We start from the raw sequence: 21060 nt of genomic DNA on the forward strand, positions 1-21060 counted from the left end.
TAACTAACGATTAACTACTGATGATTTTTCGGTGAAAGGGACCCCTAGGGTTTGTTCGTATATTATTTTCAAATTGCTGTATAGTTTTTGTACCGTTAAAAAGTTATAAAAAAAACATACATTATGAAGAAATTAAACTCAGAGTGTAATATCTGTTTATTTCGATACTGTACAGCATTGAACGATTGAATTATTCATTCCGAAGATTTTATGGATTAGACACAACTGACGCTTTATAAAATGCGTCTGAATCATTTATTGTTGTATAGGTCGATGAAACCTCAGGTATGATGTATAATAATAAATTAAACGCGCACACATACACACACACACATACACACACACGTGTGTGTGCGTTTAATTTATGTTTGTGTTAATAATATATATGTGTGTTATATATACACTGCGTATAAAATTATTTACGAGTTTACATTTTTCTTAATATTGAAGGAATGAGTGAATAAAAATCAATGAAACTTTGAGAAACTGCTTACAATACTATTCAGATACTTCAGTCAAAAAATGAAAGTATTTAAAGCAGTATTAGCGAAACTATAGCAGAAGATAGGAATATTTATTGCTTTTCATGTGTAAAGTTATTAACGAGGTTGAGAAAAAAAGCACAATATACCCATAACTTCTTTATTGAAATAATTTTCAAACATTAAATGAACTAGGAAAAATGCTTAGAACACAATAACAATATAGCAATTTCTACGTTGACATAATTAGTAGGTGATATGCGATCCTTTTTTTATGAAAGACGTTAGTCCACAAAATTAGTAAAAATTGTTATTTCGTCAACAGTTATTCCTCAACTTATCTTTGCTCTTAAATTGGCTTCCACTTGCATAGAGGCGTCACTTCATGATACTCCAAAGGTTCTCAATTCTAATCTGGCGAATTAGCAGGCCATTCCATCTTCTGTAGGCCAGAGAACTCCAGTTGTTGCAAATACTCTTTGCTTTTGTTTGCTGCATGTGAAAGAAGCATTATTCTGTATAATAATAATGGTTCTTCTGAACGTCAACCTTTGCTTTGAGACATTCTTCAATCCGGCTTGGTCAAAGATTTCTCGACTTGTCTGCCCAGGTACGTAACAACTTCACGTTTAATTTGGAATAGAGAACGGCGTCAAACAACTCTAGATTTACCTTTTCAGCTCTCTTACGTATCTTTGTAGGGTCCTTGACAAAGTTCTTCACAGTCTGATGGTACCTTCCTATCATTTTCGATATTTCGAGGGTAGTTTTACTTTTTGCTAGCTGTTCTGTAATAGTACGCTTTTCAGAACTACTCAAATCACCTTTACGACCTATTTTATTGACGAAACAAACTGCCTTGTTAATAATTTGACACACCTCAAATACCGTGGATTCAACAATTACGATGGCAGGTTGTTTACATTGCGCAGAACAGTACGAAACTTTCACACTACGCGCAGCTCAGCATTGCCAACGTTTCCGAAGCTTTTGATACGAAACTACCGGTAAGTTTCTGAAACTGGTAGAAAAATGTTATCTCGTTTATAAAATGTTACATATATATATGTATATATATATGCATATATATGAATATATATATGCATATATATACGTATATATATGCATATATATACGTATATATATGCATATATATACGCATATATATATGCATATGTATATATATATGACTATATATGTATATATACGTATATACACTTGTGCCCGATATTATTCATACCCCTCGGATCTTTGAGATTTCTATAAGAATATTGCTCAAACCAGAAGGTAGACAATATTAAAGGGATTCCAAACAATAAATCAAGCATAAGCATTTAATTTAAACTCAACAAATAAATAAATTATGCAAGTTTGAAACATTATACAAAGAAAAACAATAATGGCACTAGTTCAAAATTATTCATACCTCTCTTACTAATAGTCAATAGCATGCCCTTTATTCTTAATAACTGCCTGTAACCGTTTTGGATATTTATCAACAAGGTTTTTACAAGCATCAACACTGATTTTTGACCATTCTTCAATGCAGTAGTTCTCCAAATCCATCAAATTTCTAGGTTTCCGCTTTTTAACCTCAGTTTTCAATATGTGGCAGAAGTGTTCGATAGGGTTCAGGTCGGGACTCTGGCTAGGCCATTCCAAAACATTAATTTGATTATCCTCAAACCATTTCTTGACTATTTTGGCAGTATGTTTTGGATCATTATCCTGTTGAAGGACCCAGTTTGGTCCTAAATGGAGCTTCTCCGCATCCTGTCAAATGTTTTTCTGGAGTATCTCCGAATATTGCTCCTTCTTCATGGTTCCATCTATCTTGACCAAACTACCTGGACCACTAGCCGAAAAGGAGCCCCAAAACATTAGGCTACCACCACCATGTTTCACCGTGGGTATGGTGTTCTTTGGGTTGTAAGCTTCTCCTTTCTTCCTCCAAACGCAAGAAGCATCCATATGGCCAAACAATTCCATTTTTGTTTCGTCAGTCCACAAAATACTTGAGAAAACGGACTCTGGAGAATTCACATGGGCTAGCAAAATTAAGACGTGCTGCAAGGTGGTTTCCGGTGTGCAATGGAGTCCTTCTTGGTCTTCTTCCTTTCAGACCATTTTCATGCAGAGTCCTTTGCAATGTTTACCTTGATATTTTTATGCCAGAAGACTCCAGATTTTCTAAAATGTCCTTAGTAGTGGTGGTTGGATTTGCATTAACACTTCTTACAATATTCCTGGTGGCTCTAGCAGACAGTTTCCTTTTCCTTCCTTTACCAATCAAGTTGTTTGTTGTGTGGTGGCTCTGGAATTTTTTGATGATGCTCTGTACTGTTACTATAGGGACCTCAAATTTTTTGGAAATTGACTTGTAACCTAAACCATCCTTATGTGAATTCACAATTTTAGTCCTAAGATCATTACTAAGCTCTTTTTTCTTTCCCCATTCTAATAATTTTTATTCTTTTATTGGTTTTCAGTTGATATCATTTTAATTTCTAAAAAATGCAAAAAAATGAAATGAAATTAATCAAAGGTTGTATAAAAGCATTCAAAATAAGAATCAAACAGTAAACAAACAGTCAGAAACTCGATTAATACTGAAAAAATAAGGGGGTATGATTATTTTTGAACATTGCAGATTTTATAAATAGCTGTATATTTCTTTTATTACAAGTATCCCGAGATTTTAAAATGACGAAAATGATCAGAAGAGGTTTATTAAGAATATGTATCAATATGGACGTAAACAATAAATTCTTACAAAGTTACACCTAATAAACTCAATTTTCAAGGAGGGTATGAATAATATCGGGCACAAGTGTATATGCAATATATATGTATATATACGTATATATATGCAATATATATGTATATATATACACACATATATATTTGTATACATATATATATATTTATATACATATATATATATATTTATATACATATATATACATATATATATATTTATATACTTATATATATATATTTATATACTTATATATATATATATTTATATACTTATATATATATTTATATACTTATATATATATTTTTATATACATATATATATATTTATATACATATATATATATTTATATACATATATATATCTATATACATATATACATATATATATATATATATATATATATATATATATATATATATATATATATATTAATCAATAATTCACGGTCAGAGAGTGTTCAACAGTAAAGGAGCAGATCGGAGTCTACGATAAAATCTAGAGAATATCCATCGGGTTTATATAACAGTGCTCAATAATAAATACAATTATTTATATTATATATATATATATATATATATATATATATATATACATATATATATATATATATATATATATATATATACATATATATATATATATGAATACATATATATATATATATATATATATATAGAGAGAGAGAGAGAAAGAGATCTGTTGTTGTCGATTTTGTTTTCAAACGATAAATACAGTTAATAGTGGCTTCGCGTCGAAGCTCATTTTTTTTATTATTTACTTAGAAAGTCGCCCATAATTTGTTTGGACTTATATAACATTTTTTATTTATTTATTATTTTTAAAACAGTAATCTACGTACACGCGTGTTTCTACTTCTCATCAGCGTCAACAGTCAAGCTACACTGATGAGATGTAGTTACCTCGAAACATGCGTGTACGTAGATTACTGTTTTAAAAATAATAAATAAATAAAAAATATATATATATAATTTTTAGTTATTTGTCGCGCTGACATTAATATTAAAATCCCCGTCTTTCTATTTTAAAAGTGAATATAATTTCTTTAAGATTAAATCTCCAGCAAACACTTCTGTAAATTTTTTGTCTACAGGCTTTAAAATTAATACATGACGGTATTCGGACCTGCAGAAAAAAAAATTTGTTTGGTTTTTAGCCGGAAAAAATAGCTGCTAACGATTTCAAATGGAAACATGGTAGGCGTAGTTCGACATAATGTGTATGCTCTAGGTATGCACAAATATACATTTATGAGTTTAACTGCATTAATTTATCAAGTTTTATATATGAACTAGCTGAAGTACGCGGCGTTGCCAGATTGTATTTGATATATTCGAATATTCTGTCCTCATACATAAAGATCTGATTTCCGACAAAAAGTAATTGTCAAAAAATGTATGTATATATTCATATATATATATGTGTGTGTGTGTGTGTGTGTGTGTGTGTGTGTGTGTGTGTGTGTGTGTGAGTCTCTCTGTGTGTTTGTGTGTGAATAAATGCCTTTATATGTATGGGTATGTATATGTAGGTAAATGTATGTGTATGTATGTATATGTGTACGCATTTGTATGTGTATAGATATGTATATGTGTGTTTGTATTTGTATATGTGTGTATATATGTGTATGCATATGTATGTATATGTGTATCTATGCATGTGTATATGTATGTGTATTATGTATTGTGTATGTATGTATACATGTGTTTATGTTTATAGATATGTATGTATGTGTATATATGTATGTATGCGTGTATGTATTTATATGTAGGTATACTAATGACCGTCTTTAGTGTCATGTCTGCTTAAGCGTGTAAATTCGCCGGCAGGACTAAATAAGTCATTTTCGGGCTCATGAATTTTCAGTATATCAGGGAGTGGCACTCAACTGACAAGACGTTGCACTCATCATATATATTTGCATATATATATATATATATATATATATATATATGTATATGTATGTATATTATGTATCTGCATGCAGGTATATGTATGCATATATATGTATGTATATGTATGTATATATATGTATATGCATATATATGTATATATGTATATGCATATATATATGTATATATGTATATGCATATATATGTATATATGTATATGCATATATATATGTATATATGTATATGCATATATGCATATATATGTGTATATATGTATATATGTATATATGTAGATATGCATATATATGTATATGTATATATATGCATATGTATGTATATGTATATATATGCATATGTATATATGTGTATATATGTATGCATATATATGAATATGTATATATGTATATGTATACATGCGTATATATATGTATATATGTGTATATATGTGTATATATGTATATATGTGTATATATGTATATATATGTATATGTATATATATATATGTATATGTATATATATATGTATATGTATATATATGTATATATATGTATATGTATGTTTATGTATATGTATATATATATTATATGTATGTTTATGTATATATAGGTGTATATATATATGCATATGTTTATGAATGTATATATATAATATATTTATATATATATATATATATTCACAAACATATATATACATATATAACAGAGACATTAGAGCAAAGACCTTGCACGTTAAACGGCGTTCTTTTACCGCTGTTTTTTTTTTCGTTTGTTTTCCTCCTTCCATACCAACGCTGATGATATCTATTGGATTGTAGTCAGCCACAGAGGACTGTTTCAACACAATTAAACCGTGTGTATAGTTTTTAAATAAATATTTTTATTTTTATTTCTAACTTTTGTTATCGAGCACTTTATTAGATTTCTTTTCATCGCATTTTGTAACTTTATATATATATATATATATATATATATATATATATATATATATATATATATAGGGGTGAACAATAGGATCAGGATTGTTTAATACGAGAAAGAGCGTAAAAGAAAAATTTACGAGCGTGTGAGGACGGTGTATATGGTGTTGGGTAGCAGTGAAAAAATTCCCATGAAGCAAGTTTTCGTGGGAAGGGGTTTTTACAAGAGGAGTGGAATAATATGCGTGTGGGAGTTGGAGTTACGTATGTAGGCATAAAAGCTAAAATTGGTAAGTGAAGAGCGGTATTGAATGGGCATAAATAATCATTAAACGTGGATGGTGTTATTATTAGGGATTCGGGGAAAAAGACAAGTAGTGGATAGTATGCATAGTGACAAACAAGAATATTTCAGATAGGGTGGGAATTTCGTCGTGGTCCAGAAAAATAGAATTTTCTGTTAAATTTTTTTTTTTTTTGTTTTTTAATAGCAGGATGTATTTGAAAAATGAGTAGTTTTCCCGCTTTGAAAACCTTATTTAATTACGACGGTGTATATGTGTTTGTTGTGTGTGCTCATAGGTAGGGTAGAAGGCCTGGGGTGTGAGAAAGGGTTTTTATCAAGTTAGAAAGAAAGTAATGTCGTTTTTACCCAACACGTTTTTTTTTCATCTGAAACATTTATATCATATCACTTTCAATCTTACAATAGTTTCCCTCTTTTTCTACGACTTCTGTCCTACGATCAGCTAGCTTCCTGATTCCTTCTTTTAAAAAAAATCTTTGATTTTTTTTAGAGAAAAGACAATTTCAAGTCATTTTTTTAGTTGGTCGTCATTTTCATCGATTTTATTGATTAAGTGATTCTGCTAGAACCGGAAAACATGGTAGTCGGATGAATCAAGATCTGGTGAACAAGGCAGATGTGGCAAATCTTCCCAATTGAAATTCATGAGGGTTTTTTTTTCTGAGTTACTTGCTGTGTTATCATGCTGTAGCATTACACCCTTTCTATTGTGTAATGCTGGCCTTTTGTTCCTTTTCTTTCTTTTTTTTTTTTTTTTTGTTTAGAGTAGTTCTTAGATCATCCAGCTGCGAACAATATTTTGCTGCTGGCCTTTTGGTCAAGATCAAAGTGTAGTATCTGTTCTTCAGATGCTACACTTCCATTTCTTGTTCTCTTTCGGTGAAGGAGCAGTCCTTCACGACTGAGACAATTTTTTATTTTTGTACCTTTTCTCCACGTTAAAAAACGACCCTGGTGTCTAACTCTGTTCCGTGGGGAGGCATAGTAAATAGGTACACTCTATCACTCATACTCAATCAGTCCTGTTATGTCCCATCATAAAGAGAGCATAACTATCTTTGGATGTATTCCTTGTTTTGAAACAGACTATAAATTTTGGTTTCGATCTAACCATTCTCTTTTGCATTGGGGTTTCTTATAGTAACCCCCCTTTTTTTTCATCTCCAGACACAATTCTTTGCAAAAATGATTCTTGACGATTCCTCGGAAGCAAATGTTTGCAAACAGTCACACTTTTGATTTCGTTGAGCGTCGGTCAAATCGTGCGGAACCCAGTGTCCAAGTTCAGAAATTTTTTCTAACTCGTGAAGGCATGAAACGATAGATTTACTATATTACTTCTTTCCACTTTTATAGTTTCGCGAAAAATACGGAATGTATTTGTTCTGGCGTTTAAGATGGAACATTTCGCTTGTTTTAAAGTTTAAAGAGAGGTTCCTGTTTCTATAATTCGGGCATCTTCTACTAGAGACAACATATTCCGATAGCTCGGTATCAATAGGCAATCGAATTTTTACTGTATCAACCATGATACATATAAAATTCAAATGTCTTCGATTTTTGTGGACTGGGAACAATAAGTATTACGCATCAATTAATATATATTTTTGTAGTTTTTTTTATATATACATATTGGCCTAACGTCCTATTTAAAGATTAAAACATGTTAGACATTAATTCAATTTGACTCCATATTAATTAGCCACCGTTAAAGCAAGATAACCTGAATTTTAATCTTTTCTGAAGAAACATTAAGTTTCACTCTTTAATTTCGAAAAATTTCTAGAATAAATATCATGCAAAGAATTTTTATCAAAATGTAACACACACACACACACACACACACACACACATATATATATATATATATATATATATATATATATATATATATATATATATATATATATTGGTGATGTATATATTAGTGATATATATATATATATATATATTGGTGATATATATATATTACTGACAGTTTGAGGTTGTTATTTTCCAGAGGTAAGGTAACCAGTGAATTATAATGAGGTTAATAGAGTGCTCAATACAGAAATAGGTATACTTTCGATTTGTTTTTACATAAGCAGTAATGCATTTCTTTGAATATAAGCATAGTTTCCTGGAGAGGTCTCTAGTTACTAAATACTAGAAGACCGAAACATGCTCATGATTGTGTAGCAATACATTACTGCTTTTGTAAAAACAGATTGAAAGTATATATTACTGGTATATACATTGGTGATGTATATATGTATATACATATATTAGTGATGTATATATCTATATATCTATAAAAGTGGGAATGTGTAGTTGTGAGTTATGGCATTCATATGTACTCAATTTCCTTCGCTTATGTGTTAGTTGGCGGTGACGTGGGGGAAAGACGCTATCCCGTAGGGTGGCTTTGTTGACTACATCGAATCGCCCGACCAGCAGTAATTATCATTTCCTTCAGCGGTGATATCGAAAACAACGAAACCAGCAACCATGAAAAAATATCTGAAGATATAAAGCACTTGAAACATAAAAGCTTTTTTCGAAAATTACTGGATTCAGCATTGAATAACCCCAAAATATTTTATATGCCGTAAAACAACAAAAACAAAAAGTAAATTTATACAAATACAGGGTGGAATGATAAAATTGTCGCCCTAGAAAAGATGATATGATTCCATTTCCGTTTGATGAAAACCGGTTTTCTTTTTTCTTTTTTAACTTTTTTTTTGTTACAGGCCATCCACCAGTTGGCCAGTTGTCTACAAATCCCAAAAGCGATAGGAGCTTTTTATCATGTCTGAAAGTGTCAACGAGCTAGACTAGAGATGCGCCGCTGTACAACTCATACTCTAAGTTATGGAAACATCATTTCCAGCACCCTCAAAATACAAATCTGTGCGGTTCAACACTTGAGGGCACAGCTCAACGCATCGGACGACTCACGGTTATAGTCTTTGGTGTGGTTTCAAGTAAGGGCTACATCATTCCACCTCACATCTTCGAAGTTGGCTTAAAAGTCAACACCAAAGTGTACCTAGATGAAGAATGCGATTATCCCCTGGTTCAATCAGGTAGCCGTTGGCAGACCCTGGATATGGCAGCAGGACTCGGCGCCGGCCCACAAATCCAAAGAGACCCAGGCTTGGCTTTAGAAGGAGTGCCACGACTTTGTACCCTTCTCTCATTTACCCCCCTCCTCCCTTGATCTGAACTCGCTAGTCTACTCCGTTTGGTCATACGTTGAGAATATCACCAACATAACCTCCCACAACACCAAACAGACTAATCGCCGCCATCCGCCGAGTATTCGCCAAGCTCCAACTGGCACTTGTGGAAAAGGCATATTCCCTGTTCCGAACCCGTATCGAGGCGGTGATTGAGGCTGAATGTGGCTCTATTGAATAGATGTCAGTTCTACTACATAATCAAGTTACCTGAATTGATTTCTTCGATAAAGCTGTAGTGTTGTTTTCTTTAGGGCGACAATTTTATGGTTCTACCTTGTAGAGATAATATGTGATGTGTTTGGGCTAATTAGCAAATATTTTGTATATATCCGTCCCAATGGTCGATGCTTACGTAGTTAGGTATCCATCGGAGTTTAGTTCAGATATATGTTGATTTTTTAAGCTTATATCGAAACGTCGAGATTTCGACTCTATACAACCGTTTGACAGCCACTGCCCTATTCAACTGATTTAATATTTATTAATTTAGAGGGTTAATATTTAGAACACTCTCAAAAAGAATACATAATTTAATGAGTTGAATTCGGTAGTGGCTCTTGGTAGGTCGCATAAATCGAAAGATCGACTTATTTATTTAAGGCAAAAAGAAATATAAGCGGTCAACTTTAGCAAAAATGCATCATTTCAACAACTTGTTATTGAATACTCTGGCTGTCATCCGTGAAAGTCCGTGCGAAAATGGCATTCATAGGTACTTAACTTACCTCTTATTTACATGCTAGTCCTGTGGTCTGGAAGAAAGACGTTAGCCTGCTAAGCCAACGGTAACTTTGATGACTGGATTTGAATCTCCTGATTAGCACTAATTATCAATTCCAACACTGATGATTGCATAAGCATTAAAACACTACGATATAAAATTGTTAATATTTATTTGATTTTTTTTTAATTACTGCACCAAAAATGGCAGGCTCCTTCTACCTTGCTAGAAAATTACTCACACTAGTGAGCATCCTATAGATTTACCAAGTCACAATTTGTCCATGCATAGATTATTGTTGCCACATTTGGGCTGGGACATTTACCAATAATTTCTCACACTTGGACAGAGTTCACAAAACGAGTTTCAAACTTAACAGGTTCCGCACTATCTACCAAGTTCCAACCTGTGTCCCATCGCCGCATTGTCGCATCCCTGTGTTTGTTTTACAAGTATTTTAATGAAATGTGCTCTGATGAACTCATATCACTTGTGCCCCCTCGTAGTAAATACTCCTGACTGGCCCGATAAGCAGCAAAATCCCACCCCTTTTACTTTTGAGGTCCATAGATGTTAGAAAGCTTTCTACTAATAGTTTCTTCCCACGGACTACTGCCCTTTGGAATTCCGTCCCTGTTGTCTGCTCCATAGCTGTACTAACCTGCAGACATTTGACAGTAATGTGAACATATACCTCGCTGCTCATCTTAACAGAGTTCCCTATTAGATAAGATCCCCTCACGTTTCAAGTGTTGATGTGCCTTGTTTGGGCTGAAAATGAGTAAAAGAAATTGTGTCTGTCTGTGTGTCTACCGGAGACATATATACTTGCACGTTCATGTAAGCTTATATAATCATAACTGCTGGACCATTCCCATATTTAATTGAATACAATGCTTGTTAACTGGGTTCGAATCACCCGACAAGCAGTAAACTGATGATTGCATGAAACACTAGTGCCTGTCAGTATAAAAATGTTAATATTTATTTTTAAAAATATTACCTATATATCTATAAAAGGTGACAATGTGTGTGAGGATAATTCTCAACCTATATACTCAACGAATTTTTAATCTACAGACTTGATATTTATATATGTTATATAGCGTATTCAGGCATGTGGTAAACTTTTTAATCAGTTTTGATCCGGAAAACAAAGCGCTACTAAAGGGTAAAAATTAAAAGATTGTTACCTGGGGGGGGGGGTCATCGGATTTTTATCTGTTTTTTAACTGTTTAACGGGGTTTGAAGACATCTAAAGAACGTGGCAAGCTGGTTTAATGGTTATCATACTTGATTCACTGTGTTTAGGTTTTGGTTTCGATCTTAGCTCCAGTATTTTTTTTTCAAAAAGTGAATTGTTTAGAAAAAATATAATACTTATACATCTTAGTTATTTTCCGTTTTTCTTTTTTGGGTTTGTATTACTGTACACATAGATTCGAAAAAGTTGTCAAAAAACAAATATATAACAAATAAATGTTATCAAAGGCAAGATAAGTTACTTTTCTACCTAACTGGATATAATTTTCATGTTTTTATTCAATTTAACCTGTTTATTCAGCTCGAAAAGCATACAGTGGGTACCGATGTATTGGAAAATTCAAAATGGCGCCTGATTCTCTCTTTAACATGGTAAGTTCGGGAAAAGGTGTTATAAATAATAAACTAGACAAAATATTGTTAGAAATCCGCTCAATATATGTTACCGTGACATAACTTGACATATAATCGGTGTTTTTTAATAGTATTTTGTCTAGTTTATTATTTATAACACCTTTTTCCAAACTTACCGTGTTAAAGAGAGAGTCGGCCGCCATTTTGAATTTTCCAATACATCGGTAAACACTGCATGTGTTTCGAGCTGAATAAACATGTTATATTGAATAAAAACACAAAAAATATATCCAGTTTGGTAGAAAAGTAATTTATCTTGCCTTTGGTAACATTTATTTGTTATATATTTGTTTTTTGACAACTTTTTTCGAATCTATGTGTACAGTAATACAAACCCTCTTTTTTAATTCATTTTTTAAAAAATTAAACGTTTCTGTTTAATACTGGGTAACGCTTCTAGGACATATTTTTAAAATAAATATTAACAATTTTTATAAAACTATATGTGTGTGTGTGTGTGTGTGTGTGTGTGTGTGTGTGTGTGTGTGTGTGTGTGTGTGTGTACAGGATACCCACATAATGCGTGTGTGCATGTAAGCTTATATAATCATAAATGCGGAACCATTCCCATCTTACATTGAATACAATGCTCGCCAGCAAAGCTTCTTCAGCGCACTCGTGGACTTCTTTCCCGCCATGTTCTATTAGTCGGCATTAGTCTCTCTTTTCCTTCCTCTCTTTTGCGATGGCTCATTGCACATGTGACGTAATTCACCTGCGATTGGCTAATGCACGCCGTAAACTCCGACACGCGTATACATAAAGCTCGCACCTGATATAAAAGAACCGGTAGAGCTGAGTCACTTGCAATTCGCTCTGCTAAAAGGATTGATACAAATACTAAGTAAGTAGAAATTTGTACACGTTTCCCTTTACGATATCCGTGAAAATACCAAACGTTATTTATCATTCCATTCATATATTTAATTAATGTATTGACTCTATAATAATACGCTGTTTCTTTTTTCTTTTCGTTGTTTACTTATTTATAGATACAAGCCGGATGAGGTATTATGATTATACCCTTAATAAAATAGCATGTCTTTTGTTTAAATAATGTTTTACTAAAACGAGCATTGATTAATCTATATAACAGCCTATCCGTTCGATAGTACGCTGATCCAATTCACGTCCATACGTACGTCATCACCTTTCACGCACATTTAAAACAGTAAACATAATCCAATTATCAATATTGATGATTGGTGATTTTTTTTAATCCAATGATGCCAACTAATCATGTAAACTGTCAACTAAATATATCAACTAAGCATGCCAACTAAAGATGTCAACTAAACATATCAACTAAACACGTCAACTAAACATATCAACTAAACATGTATACTGTCAACTAAACACGTCAACTAAATATATCAAAAAAACAATACGAATTTAAACACATTTCAAAAATGGCATTCATTTGACTTGAAGACTATTTAGCTTGCGCCTATTGTTACGGTAAAAGAACAGTTTCTTTTTGACCATTTCATTTTAAATAAATAATTCCATAAGAACCATATCTCTTTCATCTACGTTAAGAATATTTAACTGACAATGAATTTTTAAAAATCATTGTTCTCAATAGTACTGAGACATGAATTATTTGAAAAAGAAATATTACTTTTAGGTAGGTGCTCCTCTGAGCTCCAATCTATGCTTCCCCCTTGCCAAACGTTCACGAAAAAGCACTCGTCTATCTGAAACCACTATCAATAATCTCACCCACTCTTTATCTGTGCCTAAGCCTAAACGCAGATTCCATGAATAAAGCTTCTTTCTTAGAACTGCACCCCTGTGGAATTCTCTTCCGTTTCCAGCTGACTACAATATGGTCATCATCAAGACCAACGTAAACAAATTCTTGATGAGCCGTCCCCTTAATTTACCAAATTTCCACTACTAACGATTACTACGATATTGTACCCATGGCTACTGTACACTTATTCACTCTTGTCCTCGAGTGGTCTCCGGGTCTTGATAAGTAGTAATTCCTTTGTAAAAAAAAAAGGAGTAAATTATACAGATTCATGTCAAAAGGCACCATGGAATTTCCACATACTCTTGTTAGTAATTAATATTAATCGTTTCATGTTTATTTTTATTTCCGTAAAATTACTAAATATTAATAATTAATTCATTTTATTATGGCATTTTATTAAATATGACTTAATGTGTAGGATGTTCGCTAATGGTTCGGGCGACATTGGTTCAATCTTTGGTCGAAACATCACCAAAACTCAGTAAATTACACTTAATTCTCATTCGCTAAATACTATGCATTATAAGATAAACAATCAATGGATCAATGAACATGAAAAGGAATTATGCTCTCCCCTACATTATGCTATAGTAGTTTACAAAAAGGAGATATCTGATTGTCTTCGACTACTTCTACTATTACAACTAATTAATAATAATAATAATAATAATAATAATAATAATAATAATAATAATAACTAAATCTGTTCGTAGTCGTAACATAAAGTAAAAAACATATGCTTGTTTAATTTTGCACTTCAATCTTAGTACATTGCCTGCCAATGATAGAGTGGTTATTTTATTTATTTATTTATTTATTTATTTATTTTTAGTATATTGTCCAAATCAACGTTCGTATATGTACTAGGTATCAGTTAATGTGGCCTCCAGTATATTTAAGGTGCGTGGTTCCTTTGCGAATGCTGATGTCCTCCCCGTATTTATACACACACGCATGCACACACACACACGCACGCACACACACACACACACACACCATCATCATTAAGAGAAATGTCATCGAATCAATGCTAAAATTGCGAGTTTCCATTGTCGAATAAAAAAATACAGATTAATGTTTCTTTCTGCACTTTCTGTTGAAGTTGGCCTCATTGCTAAGGATTTGACTTCAAAGGCGATTCGTGTCTGTGGTTCAAATCTTGCGATTAGCTCAACAGTTACCTCTACGCTGATGATTCCACAAGGATGAAACGTAGACGTATGTGGATAATAATTAAAAGCTTAAATTATAGAATACTAGCAGGAAGACCCGACGTTGCCCGGGATTGAATGATGATCAACGAATATATCACGCTCGTATATTTGTTATTGTCATCGAAATCCGTGAAATCGCCCGGGGGGAAGCTTTACATGCCTCCATTCAGTAACTTAGTTCAAAATATATGTTATTCTACATTGCACTCTAGAGACCTAACGTTTCTTTTATAAAATTATTTTATATAAACTTCTTTCCGGTTAACGAAATAAAAGAAAAACATTAAGAAATTTATGTGCGGGGTTTTAACCTACAGACCACGTCATGCAATAAAGAATAAAAAATACAATAAAACACGCCATCACCTTACTCACAGTAGAATTTTCGCGGCCCGTTTTTCTATCATTGTTGCTAAGCGACGACATGGGAGAAAAAATGGTTGTACCGATGATAGATAAATTAAAATAACGGTTTCGATTATCGGTTATTATCGGGGGTATTCTGAGACAAAACGTAACTAAGATCACTCCCAGATTCATACACTAAAGTTTTATAAATTTTGAAGAAAACCTGTTCAGCTGTTTCGAAGTCTATAAGGAACGAACTCACACACACAGACAAAGTTGCATTTATATAATTGTAGATTATATATATGTATGTATGTATGTGTATATATATATATATATATAGAGAGAGAGAGAGAGAGAGAGAGAGTAAAGCTGTCTGTCTGTATACATGTACGTATGTCGCGGCATCACAGTTAAACTATTGAACCGACAGCCAAAGTAACCGCAGATGTTAACACCTTCGATCCGATGTTCTTATTGATATCAGAAGTCCTTGAACCTTTTTCAACATCCATTTTTTAAACTAAAACTACTTTTAAACTTCTAAGATTAGAAACAAATGTTCCGACATTTTTAGCGTTCCATTTTCAAACCGACTGAACAATATACGCTTGTATCTTTTCACTATCTGTGAGAAAAATAAACATTAAAAAACATAAGTCAAGATTGTTTTTAGTCAAATCACCATACGTATTAGACATCTTTTTATATGGACTTTATGTTTATTGATTGGTTTTTAGACAATAGAATCATTTTTTGGTGGAAAAAGTAAAGTAAGTTGCGAGGTAAAATACTAGGTTGAGAAACTGGCGCGGTCTACCCTTCTCTCGATGGTAGATGATACTTTCTTAAGTCGTGGTAGGCACCCCGTCTAGTGATGGCGTCACGATAAAAAAAAATACCCTTGATAACTCTGGCGAAGCATCAAGTATTCAGCTACCGACAAGATTTCAATTACACTACAAACTCGTGTAATGATTTCAATCTCGGCTGCGGCGGCGCTGGATTGACAAAGACAGAATGTTTTCGCTTTGTCGGTGGTCGTGTGGATAAGTATATGCCTTCAAATTCAAAATTTATTCCCATCTTACGGGGTTCAAATCTCATGCTAGACAATTGTTTTTTTTATTTGTTTTTTGCTGCATCGTCATTTCATAATCGTTATCGATCACCATGCATTGTTTGATGCATTTGTTTTCTTTTTTTTTATTATTGATAATAGTATTTTATCGCGATTTAATGTATTTATTTCATTTCTGGGAAAACCCTAACGTTGACGCGTATCTCGGATAATTTAAAGATAATTTATTGGACCATGAACCTGTATAAAACCTTCTATTACATCAACCGAAACTCATATCTACCTATCTACTATTATATGAAAGAAAGTGTGTGTGTGTGTGTGTGTGTGTGTGTGTGTGTGTGTGTGTGTGTGTGTGTGTGTGTGTGAAAGAGAGAGGGAAAGAGAGAGAGAGTTCCTTATGGACTGGAAAACGGCTGGACCTATTTTTATGAAATTTCACAAGAAGGTACGTTATTGCCTGGCAGTGGATTTAGATAGGTTTTGTATCAAAATGTCTTCGATAAATATCAATAATCGATAAAATGCGATGAAGTAAGAAACATGCGATTTCGACCAAAGTTTACACTTTACACAACCTAACGTCACAAGTGCACTTGAGAAGTTTTATTACCACACAAGCTGAAATGCCCCGCATATAAAATCAACAGTATGTTCTTTTATATGACAGATGCGCATTCGAAATGATTTTTTTTTGCTTCGAGCACAATTGCGCTATGATACTTGACGTTTTCATTTTGAACTTAAATTAAGGTCATTCTCACCGCACAAGCAGTAAAACCCAGCATATAATATCAACAGTGGCTTCTTTAATATGACATAGGTGCGTTCGAAATGAATGGTTCTGTTTAGACCACAATTTAAGAATGATACTTGACTTTTGCATTTATAACTTTAATTCAAGCCATTATATATAAGATAATAATTTAATAAAATCAACAGTACGTTCTCTACAGTGCAATGTAGACTACTGCATAATGTGGACGAAGTCACTGCATGGAGGCATGTAAAGCTTCCTCTCGGTGCACCACGATGGGTTCCCAAAGAGAGCAGGCAATCAATCGATTTGATTAAAAAATGGGTAATTTCACTGATTTCGATGACAATAAAAATATGGGAATGTGAAACATTCGTTGATCATTATTCAGTATCGGGCAGCGTCGGGTCTCCCCGCATATATATATATATATATATATATATATATATATATATATATATCTTCTTCTATATATCTATAAAAACAGAGATGTGTGTGCCACAGACGATTTCTGATTGGTTAATCCAATAATCACATCTCCTAAAAACGTATAGTTCTTACGCTCTTAACTTTACCATAAAATATTTTGGTCTTATTTATTGTCCATCTTGGAAGGGTTTAATTTTTTTCTAACTTGCGATTTACAACTTAAAAAAATACGAAACTAACTTACAATCTAACAATCGAACCTCCGACACCACGGCCGCCATTATGAAACTAAACTAAAAAAAAAAAATACGCGCGTTCACTCGTTTTTTTGTGCATTTTTTTTTGGGGGGGGGCTAATTTAGCATAATAGTGTCCATTTAATAGTATTATCTTGAAAAAATAAAAAAATAAGGAAAATTACCAAAAAAACAAACAAGAACAACAAAAGTGTGCCGTATTTTTAAAAGTTTTAATGCGTTATTTTTATTTGCTTTTTTTATTTCATCGGTGAAGAAAATGGCCAAACAGAAATTTTGAAGGCCAAATTTCGCGAATTTGGCCTTTTTTTAAGCAGTTTGGCCTTCAAAATTTCTGTTTGGCCATTTTCTTCACCGATGAAATAAAAAAAGCAAATAAAAACAACGCAATAAAACTTTTAAAAATACGGCACACTTTTGTTGTTCTTGTTTGTTTTTTTTGGTAATTTTCCTTATTTTTTTATTTTTACAAGAAAATACTATTAAATGGACACTATTATGCCAAATTAGCCCCCCCCCAAAAAAAAATGCACAAAAATTCGAGATTTATGGTTTTGACGAGATAATTTAGCGAATTGTCCGGACTATTGCGAGATAACCATCCATTAGTTTTTCCTGAAATTTTGCCACAAATTGTATTTCATTACATAGATGTGCATAGTAACAACATTTTTTTGCCGAAAATTCCCGTTGCTTCTCCAGATTTCATCGGTGAAGAAAAAGGCCAAACAGAAATTTTGAAGGCCAAACTGCTTTAAAAAAGGGCCAAATTCGCGATTTGGGAAAATCGATGTGATAGGTTTTCGACAGAAATTTGGCGATTAAGTGGTCAATATTCAACGATTTGACCTTTGAGAACTCTACCAAACTCCTCCTACAATTCTGGGTCTAAACAGTAAACACTTGATATTTTAGATATAGATTCCTTGGACATGGATCTAACTTATTAACTTTACTTGATCCCTAAACAATAAATGTTAAGAGGTCATAATAGGGGTCAAAGTTTTAAAAAATTGACCGTTTTTTTTTTTCTCAGCATTAACCTCAAAACACCTGGGCAACGCCGGGCACCGATTGCTAGTATATATATATATATATATATATATATATATATATATATATATATATATATATATATAATGTGTGTGTGAGAGAGAGAGAGGGAGAAAGGGTAAGGGATTAATAATTGAGAAATTATCAGTCAAGTCTTCATAAGAGGAAACATAACAAAATCATGTTTGCATGTACGATCGTTTCGGAAACGACACCCTTTTAGTCATTCAATATTCACAAATAAATCCATCGAGAAATAAGTAAAGTATTTCTGGATATCGTCTCCTCATTAGCATAAATGGTTTTATTTGTAAATATCAAATAAATAAAAGGATATCATTTCCGAAACGATCGTACACATAAACGGGATTTTATATGTTTTCTCCTATGAGAACTTGATTGATAATTTCACAATATTTAATCCCTCTCCTTTTTTTATTTTTATAGCTCCAAGTAACTACACCTATAGAGCTAATCATAGCTGATATACTCCGAGCACAGCACCATTAAATATATTTTACTGAGATTTTCCTCATATCCATCACATTCTATAATATATATACATGTGTGTGTGTGTGTGTGTGTGTGTGTGTGTGTGTGTGTGTGTGTGTGTGTGTGTGTGTGTTTCGGGATTTTATAATGAAGCTTTATAATTTTTTTTTAATATAAATTAAATTCATACTATTCTTCTCATTTCACTTGTTAGGTTCGCAACGTTTCAGTCAATGTAGTTTTTAACCATCTTGGGGCATTTGTTAGGGGTTTTTTTTTTCGAACTTAGGAACCTTCTAATCGCAGTTGAGAACCCAATACCGAACACAGAAGCTGTACAGAATTTCTTTATTCAACAAAGAGCAACATGGAATTATTACGTCTACCCAACCCTTGCCGCTGGAACAAGAACAATCAACCCCTGAGGATTAAATAGAGGGTTCAGTTCGAAATTCCATATAGGTTCACCGGTTAGACATAAAGTGCCAAAATTTGTGAATATAAAAGATGAGAATAGTAGTCCGAAATAATGCAAATTAGCAATCCTCATCTAAAAAAAAAAAAACTGCCGGAACATTAAAGTTTCTTTGTTTGATATTTATCACAGATGAAAACGTAAAATTACATTCATATATATATATATATATATATATATATTATATATATATATATATTATATATATATATATATATATATTATATATATATATATATATTATATATATATATATATATATATATATATATATATATATATATATATATATATATATATATATATATATATATATATGTGTGTGTGATAAGTATCAAACAAAGAAACTGTAATGTTCCGGCAGTTTTATATATATAAGTTTAATAATGGTTCAATTTTTTTATCAACGAATCTACAGGAGTTGAAATTTTCCTGCTAAGATACTATCTGGGGTCACTTGGGAAAATTATCGGTGTTGCTCTATAAAGGAAGTGAAATATATTAGGACACAAAGAAACGAAATTCATTTTGTTAAAGTACATTTTCTGCGTTTCATGAAGGCAAGGGTTTAATTAAACAAAGAAATCAAATTGAAAGCTCTATTAAAAACGTTTAAACGTTTAAATAATTATTTTTATTAGAATTTTTGTTTTTAGATTTAAAATAAATGAATGTTTTCGATTCGATAAAACCGTTTGCCGTTTAATTACTAATATTGCAAATCTAATCTCTATATCTCAATTATTATATAAAAGGAACTTTGTCTCTCTGTATGTGCGTGCGTGTGTTCGTTTCCTATAGACTCGAAAACGGCTAGGCCGATTTTTTTAATTTTGCACGAATGTACTTCTGTGGGTTTTGTATTAGAATGCGTCCGATAAGTATCGAAAATCGATAATAAAAAAGATCCGATTTAAGAAGGAAGTTCGATTTTTACCAAAGTTAACACTTTTATACAACCTAACATCACAAGTGCATTTGAGGAAGTTTTATCACCGCACACGCAGAAAGGGGCAACCTATAAAACCAATTGTAGGTCTTTTATAAGATAGGGGCGAGGCCGAAATGAATGTTCCTTTTTAGAACACAATTGAACCATGATACTTGACTTTTACATTTTAAACTTTAAGTGAAGCCATTATTTACAGATAATTTTATAAAATCAACAGCAGATTCTCTACAGTTCAGTGTAGACT

The 21060-nt window shown here is 32.3% G+C and overlaps 1 protein-coding gene across 4 annotated transcripts in view; it reads left to right on the forward strand.

The window, feature by feature from the left end:
• Positions 1–21060, forward strand: part of LOC145276930 (uncharacterized) — a 263410-nt gene that overhangs the window by 109425 nt on the left and 132925 nt on the right. Inside the window, exon 1 of one of the 4 annotated variants that reach the window (XM_080128405.1) lies at positions 12742–12843. The exons of 2 other annotated variants lie outside the window; for them this stretch is intronic. Coding sequence is in view for 1 of the 2 variants with exons in the window: in XM_080128403.1 (XP_079984529.1) it covers positions 13003–13007 (5 nt within the window). In the remaining variant the exon portion in view is untranslated. Of the gene's footprint in view, positions 1–12741; positions 12844–12994; positions 13008–21060 lie in introns of those variants that run through there. One more of the 4 variants, XM_080128403.1, reaches the window with a different exon arrangement.

The sequence above is a fragment of the Euprymna scolopes genome, chromosome 5 (genome assembly GCF_053919585.1).
Source record: "Euprymna scolopes isolate OS-2025 chromosome 5, ASM5391958v1, whole genome shotgun sequence".
NCBI classification, from domain to species: domain Eukaryota; kingdom Metazoa; phylum Mollusca; class Cephalopoda; order Sepiida; family Sepiolidae; genus Euprymna; species Euprymna scolopes.